The following is a 7,947-nucleotide window of genomic DNA, read 5'->3' as shown; positions in this document are numbered from 1 at the left end:
AACTCAGTCGGCCAACTTGGTGAAGAACTCCTGGCCCAAATTCTGCCCATAAAGTTCGAGGCGATTATGTGTTTCCATAAATCGTCGAGCTATCGCCATATTCTAAATGCGAATAAAATATAATTGTATAATCTTACACAATTTCAACATCTGGGCCGTGCTATTTTTCTTAATCTAGCGCTACCATTGTATGTATAGCAATGGGACGTCCCCTTTTCGTACAGTCGGCCAATCCCGAACAAGAATAGCCCGGTTGGAGAGACGTCATTGGAGAGTATTGAGAAAGAAGCCTGTGGTTCTCAAACCGGGTGGCAGAGTCTACCCGGAGGAAGGAACAACGAAGGTAGGTAACCCTTGATTAATATTTAAAGCCACTGGTTATCATTCTCCATCGTGCACCAGGAGAAGCATGGTGAAGCTATGATTATCCGTTTATTTTGCATAGCCTACATTATGTAGTGGTCAACAACTACATGGAGCCTAATGCACAAAAGCACAAAGACTGGATGACACAAAAGACAAGGCTACAGTTTAAGAGCCGGAATGCTTATTCCTCTGTTACGGTACTGTATTTGATCAAACAATGTCAGTAGACATGAGGCTCCCTGTCTTTTATAATCAATCTACAGTATTTGTTTACGTGTCAGTTTGGGGACATTAGAGATGGCAATGCTGAATAACTAGATTAAATGAACAATGTTGTTTGTTAACAACATCTACAGTAGCCTATAGTGTCGTGATATCTTGGATTACCCACCAGTACAAAGGCAACAGATTTATTGACAATAAAGGCTAGACAACAGAATAACCATATCTTGAACTCCGGTGTGCACGTCAATTAATTTGTTACAATGTAGAACACGGAACAGATGCCGGCTTCAAGTCAAGATACTTTTAGTTTACTTTGTGGTTGGCCTACTACAACTGTCACACTGCCAGAACATGCAACATTTGACCTAACCTGTATCGGAGAAAAGATAGAGGAAAGACTGACTGCTCTGCTGTTCTTTGTACGGAACATTCGCGGCAAAAATTACCCCGCGAGATTTCTTCATACACTTTGGAAAAGGGGAGGAGAAAACTAGGAGAAAATAAGACCAGGGTGTCGGAACTGACGGAGAAAGGGAAAGCAATGTGGTTTGCATATTTTGCAAACGCGCATGGCAGCATTATCCTCAGCCATGGATTCGATGATTTGACTTCGCCTATGTAACACCCATATACTTATACAACAATTAACCCTAATGAACGACCCGTTGCATTGTCACAGCAGTTTCCCTTTTCTGAGTCCTTCAGTCTTATGATGCTCCCGGTCTGTTTGTAAATTGTATATTGTAGTACCAGTGGGCCTTTATGAAGGATAGCCTAATATTACTGAAATAAGTTGTGTAAAATAGTAGAATTGATTTGACGAAGAACTGTCCTTTGACTATTGCCACACAACAGCAAAAGGTAAATCAGTCCTTTCTCTGTAGAACAAAAGATTGAGCGACCTCATCCATTGGTCGGTTTTCTACCCCAATACCCCATGCTGCCCCCCCCCGAAAGGGGACCAGGGTTGGTTTAATAATGGGACGGGTAGGCTAATTCCTACACTCCGGTTCATTTTCTGTCCCCAGAAATGATTATTTAGTGTAAAATGTACATTCCAAAGGGCTTTAAATAAAAAGTTAGGTGGCATTTACCATAAAAACACAAAGATATGGATTTGTTTTTATTGGATGTAGTCGTTTTTTTCATATTCCGGGATGCTATTCATCAACTTCAATGAGACCTATAAGACATTAAATAATACAATATTTAAAATCTTTCTTGATTATTTTATAATCCAATTGACATTTCTCTTAAAAAAGTTTTTTCATGATTATTGTATTAAGATTTTCTGTTTTTCCCTGATTTCACTTTCCACCCTGATAGGTTGTAGTAATTAATCAGCCCCTTCCTACAATGACATTACATTCAGGAAGTGTCATAATATTTGGGGTGGTAAAACAACGGAGCAAGGCTAAGGAAATGTATTCTCCTGAGACCCGAAAAGTTTGGGATTTTAATATTTTTTTTACAAAAGTGTTCAGGGTGAAAAAACACATTACCAAGATTATAATTTGTTTTAAATACTGTTATTTGTCTTTTATTGTATCTGCAAAATTGTCCTCTGTAGTGGTCATTAGGACGTAAATATGAAGAGAGAAAAAACATTACAGTCAATGTGTACAGTCTCTAAAAAATAAGCTCTTATTTAGCTCTTATTTACACAGTCCTGAAAACTCACTTAACTATTCCTGAGATATTCACTTGCTATAAATAAGTTGAAAATCATACTCACAAAAATGATAATTAGTAATTACACCCTCCTTTAAATGTTCATAAAATGAGCTAATTGTAATGTCAGCCATTTTTTTAAGAACCAGGAAGATAAAGTTGTCAAAGTCACACCCCCAACATGTGATATCATTGAAATGCCCAGAATGTCCTCACAAAGGGACAACAGGACATAATACGCTTGAATGGCCTCAGAGATACGGACCAAGAACTGATGTCCAATAGAGAGGACAAAAATGAATTGCTGGGTCCCAGGAGGACAGACGTGTTTCATGATGTTAGTCTGTTTGTCTCACTCATACATTTCCACCCTGTTGGGCTAAATTATAGAGAAAGTTAATACAATTTCTAAATGTCTTAATAAGTTTGATATACAAGTTAAAATCCTCTTCAAGTGTTTACCATTATGTTAGCTCAATCGCAAAGAGCAAAAGCTCATTTAGGCCCCACATTTCCACCCTGTGAGGATTATGCACCTCACAGGGTGAACATTTAGTTAGAAAAGATAGTAAATAAAATAAATGACGAATGTCAATATTTATTTATGTCTCCATAATACATTTATATTTTATGATACAACATGCTTTATTGTCTATTTACATGACAAGATAGCGCTGATAGACATGGTAGCTCTGTTTCTGTTTCCTAAGCAACTTTGCAGTATTTTGTATATATTTTTTTGTGTTATTTCTTACATTATTAGCCCAGAACATTTGTGTTATTACAGTTAGAAAGAACTTTTGGATATCAGAGCAGCGTTAACTTACCAGCATTCAGACCAGAAATATGACTTTCCCGAATTGGATCCTTTGTTCGTACCCCACAAGGCAATTTAACTTATCCCAGAGGCTGCTCCAAGATGCCACCGGAGGAGGAGAGGTATTCGGAGTGGACTTCTTCTCCGACTCAGGAGGCGTGCACACCATCCACCACTTCTGAGTATATTACTCACTAATGTTCAGTCCCTGGACAAAAAAGTAGACGAGCTCTGGGCAATGATCTTCTTCCAGAGAGACATCGGGGACTGTAACATACTCTGTTTCACGGAATCATGGCTCTCTCCAGATATACTGTCCCCGTCCATACAGCCAGCTGGGTTCTCAGTACACCGTGCAGATAGGAATAAAGAACTCTTTGGGTAGAAAGGTGGAAGTGTACTACCGGTCAAAAGTTTTAAAACAACTACTCATTTAAGGGTTTTTCTTTATTTTTGACTATTTTCTACATTGTTGAATAATAGGGAAGACATCACAACTCTGAAGTTAACACATATGGAATCATGTTATAACCAAAAGTATGTCAAACAAACCAAAATATATTTTATATTTGAGATCTTCAAATAGCCACCCTTTGCCTTGGCATTCTCTCAACCAGCTTCATGAGGTAGTCACCTGGAATACATTTCAATTAAGAGGTGTGCCTTCTTAAAAGTTCATTTGTGGAATTTATTTCCTTCTTAAAGCATTTGAGCCAATCATTTGTGTTGTGACACGGTAGGGTTTTTTTAAAGACCAAGGCCATATTATGGCAAGAACAGCTCAAATAAGCAAAGAGAAATTACTTTAAGACATGAAGGTCAGTCATTTCAGAACAATTCAAGAAGTTTCTTCAAGTGAATCGCAAAAACCATCAGAAGTTATGATGAAATTGGCTCTCATGAGGACCGCCACAGGAAAGGAAGAGCCAGAGTTACCTCTGCTGCAGAGGATAAGTTCATTAGAGTTACCAGCCTCAGAAATTGCAGCCCAAATAAATGCTTCACAGAATTCAAGTAACAGACATATTTTAAGGGCAATTTTACCAAGAAGGAGAGTGATGGAGTGCTGCATCAGATGACCTGGCCTCCACAATTCCCCGACCTCAACCAAATTGAGATGGTTTGGGATGAGTCGGACCACAGTGTGAAGAAAAAGCAGCCAACAAGTGCTCAGCATATGTGGGAACTCCTTCAAGACTGCTGGAAAAGCATTCCAGGTGAAGCTGGTTGAAAGAATGTCAAGAGTGTGCAAAGCTGTCATCAATGCAAAGGGTGGCTATTTGAAGAATCTCAAATATAAAATATATTTTGATATGTTTAACACTTTTTTGGTTATTACATGAGGAAATGTGTGTTATTTCATAGTTTTGATGTCTTCACTATAATTCTAAAATGTAGAAAATATCAAGGACATCAACCACCCAAGCCCCGGCCTGTTTACCCCACTATCATCCAGAAGGTGAGGTCAGTACAAGCTGGGACCGAGAGTCTGAAAAACAGCTTCTATATCAAGGCCATCGGACTGTGAAATAGCCATCACTAGCCGGCCTCCAACCAGTACCCTGCGCTGAACTTAGTCACTGTCACTAGCCGACTAACAGCCATTTACTCTACCATTTTAAAAGGCTAATTGATCATTAGAAAACCCTTTTGCAATTATGTTAGCACAGCAGAAAACTGTTGTTCTGATTAACGAAGCAATTAAACTGGCCTTCTTTAGACTAGTTGAGTATCTGGAGCATCAGCATTTGTGGGTTCGATTACAGGCTCAAAATGGCCCGAAACAAAGACCTTTCTTCTGAAACTCGTCAGTCTATTCTTGTTCTGAGAAATGAAGGCTATTCCAGTTTGAGATATGGCTTTTTCTTTGCAACTCTGCCTAGAAGGCCAGCATCCCAGGGGTCGCCTCTTCACTGTTAACGTTGAGACTGGTGTTTTGCGGGTACTATTTAATGAAGCTGCCAGTTGAGGACTTGTGAGGCGTCTGTTTCTCAAACTAGACAATCTAGTGTACTTGTGCAAATTGTTGTGCACCGGGGCATCCCACTCCTCTTTCTATTCTGGTTAGGGCCAGTTTGTGCTGTTCTGTGAATGGAGTAGTACACAGCGTTGTACGAGTTCTTCAGTTTCTTGGCAATTCCTGCATGGAATAGCCTTCATTTCTCAGAACAAGAATAGACTGACGAGTTCCAGAAGAAAGTTATTTGTTTCTGGCCATTTTGAGCCTGTAATCGAACAAATGCTGATTCTCCAGAAACTCAACTAGTATAAAGAAGGCCAGTTTTATTGCTTATTTAATTAGCACAACAGTTTTCAGCTGTGCTAACATAATTGCAAAAGGGTTTTCTAATGATCAATTAGCCTTTTAAAATTATAAACTTGGATTAGCTAACACAATGTGCCGTTGGAACACAGGAGTGATGGTTGCTAATAATGGGCATCTGTATGCCTTAGATATTCCATAGAAAATCTGCTGTTTCCAGCTACAATAGTCATTTACAACATTCACAATGTCTACACTGTATTTCTGATCAATTTGATGTTATTTTAATAGACAAAAATGTAGCTTTTCTTTCAAGAACAAGGACATTTCTAAGTGACCCCAAACTTTTGAACGGTAGTATATATATATATATATACAGTACATATACTTTTCCTCCCAAAAGTTGAGGTCCAAAAGGTAGGAATTTCGTTGATAGGCACATCAGTTGTTGTGACAACATAGAGCTGTCTCCCTTCCTATGAAATGCTGGTCCCCATCTTCTTTTGACCTGATTGAGGGCTGTTAAGGCTTCAGATTACAGATTTACTATTGTCAAGAAATAAAAACGTGACACTGGTTATTACAAATTTGACACAAGGAAATATAGGATTGTTATTTAGTTGTTGGTGTATAATATATTTTACCAGCACGTATATTTAAATGATCACACACAGGTGCAAATGTTTGATTTAAAAGAAATGCTATAATGTCCATGTGAAACTTCTCTGTGTTGTGTCATTTTCTAGGTAACAAAAAAATGGCGACATATGTGGACCCAGACCAGACCCCAGATGCCACTGCAGAAAAATGCAGCCGTTTTGAGGTGCTGGACTGGCTCAATAAGATCCTGGACATCAAATTCACCAGGGTAGAGCAGATATGTTCAGGTACCGTCTCACTAGTACCGCTTTTCCAAACAAGACATTTTGCCGCCAACTTTTTGTCGACCTTTCCATTATATCTGAAAGGTTTTGCCAGCAACAAAACCTGTATGTTAATTTCCGCCAACCGGCCTAGTCATGATTGCGGTAATGTATTTAAAAGTCCTGCTAACTTCTCAGTATAGATTTCACTTTTCGTCGTTTTTGTCAGACATCAAACTTGTCCTTGTCAGTCACAAAGCTTCACAGATATGCTTTTCATGCATTTATTCTCTCCATTTAAATGTATCTAGTTATTTCCTTGAGATGTTCTTGTCTACTGTCACATAAATGCTTTGGCATTTAGCCTGGTGGAACGCATACTGTCATTTCACACATTTGTTCTTGACTTTGATAGGTAAATATTTAAAGGCCCTTATATGTAGCTAATAAATGATGGGTTAATATCCCTAGGCTCCTAGCGATTTGTAGTTTAAGTTAGAAACCGATCTGTCTTCAGACAGAATAACTGGTGGGGAGTTTGAATGGAGAGAAATTGCGCAATGGTGTGATCACATCCAACGTGGATCAAAAAAGCTACTTTCTGAAATTTCAGTTTCTTTACATGATCAGAAGAGAAGATTCTAATTGTTCTGCAGCAAAAAAAATTAGGACATGGGCCCTGTTTTGAAATACACATTTTTGTTAAATGACAGCGGTTCCACACGTTCTGTAACACTCAATTTGTGTGTGAAAGATATTATTGATATTTTATTCTGTTAAAATCTATTATATTAATTCTTACTATAAAATATATGTGGGTTGACTGTGATCAGAACTGGGGAATGAATGTAAGTGTGTCTTGTCTGTTTAATGAACAAAATAAGAACATTTGATTTAATTTGCATGGCGCGGCCATGTAGCCTATATGCTGCACAGACCAGTAAGATAATTCAACTCACAATATACTATTCTCTTATTTTGAAAATAAATTGTATTTGTCTTTGTTTTTTGTGTATGCTTTGCCACACATTAAATCATGAACATTCTATTGTTGTTGTCCGACGTCAAACATGTCCTTGTCATTATGAAAAGGTATAAACACATAAATGGCACGTGACATCGCAGCAGCTGGGTCCAAATACCAACGTTACATGCCAGAAAAAACATTTGATTAAAAATGTTTTTAGGATATGTCACTAACAAGCCAGGCAGCTAAAAGCTACTTTCTAGAAAATATTTTGGTTAGTTTGCTAGCTTGTTAGCTAGTTAGCTATCTAGCTGGCTAGCCAGCTCAGATATTACCAGAACATACTGTATGTATCTGACAACATTTTGTATTGAACTGTAGCCAACTTTTTATTCACCATCACAGAAAACTTAACACATGTCACGTTGGTATGAATGATTCGGGAGACAGACGCAGGAATGCGTAAGTCCATATTATGGCAAGAAAAGCTCAAATAAGCAAAGATAAATAACATACCATCATTACTTTAAGGCATGAAGGTTAGTCAATCTGGAAATGGTCAAGAACTTGAAAAGTTTCTTCAAGTGCAGTCGCAAAAAACTTCAAGTGCTATGATGAAACTGGCTCTCATGAAGACTGCCACAGGATGACCCAGAGTTACCTCTGCTGCAGAGGATAAGTTCAGTAGAGTTAACTACACCTCAGATTGCAGCCTAAATAAATTCTTCACAGAGTTCAAGTAACAGCCACATCTCAACATCAACTGTTCCGAGGA

The 7,947-nt window shown here is 38.3% G+C and overlaps 1 protein-coding gene across 4 annotated transcripts in view; it reads left to right on the top strand.

Moving 5' to 3' along the window:
• The first annotated feature begins 207 nt into the window (after positions 1–207).
• Positions 208–7,947, top strand: part of LOC110492746 — a 30,143-nt gene continuing 22,403 nt past the window's right edge. For 3 of the 4 annotated variants that reach the window (XM_036945817.1, XM_036945815.1, XM_036945816.1), the window contains exon 1: positions 6,089–6,229. In XM_036945817.1, coding sequence (XP_036801712.1) covers positions 6,100–6,229 — 130 coding nt within the window. In that variant the 5' untranslated portion in view covers positions 6,089–6,099. Of the gene's footprint in view, positions 344–6,088; positions 6,230–7,947 lie in introns of those variants that run through there. The other variant, XM_036945818.1, reaches the window with a different exon arrangement.

This window comes from Oncorhynchus mykiss, chromosome 16 (assembly GCF_013265735.2).
Source record: "Oncorhynchus mykiss isolate Arlee chromosome 16, USDA_OmykA_1.1, whole genome shotgun sequence".
Lineage (NCBI taxonomy): Eukaryota > Metazoa > Chordata > Actinopteri > Salmoniformes > Salmonidae > Oncorhynchus > Oncorhynchus mykiss.
Note: the sequence above shows the minus strand (reverse complement) of the source record. Positions and strands in the feature narration are given on the sequence as shown.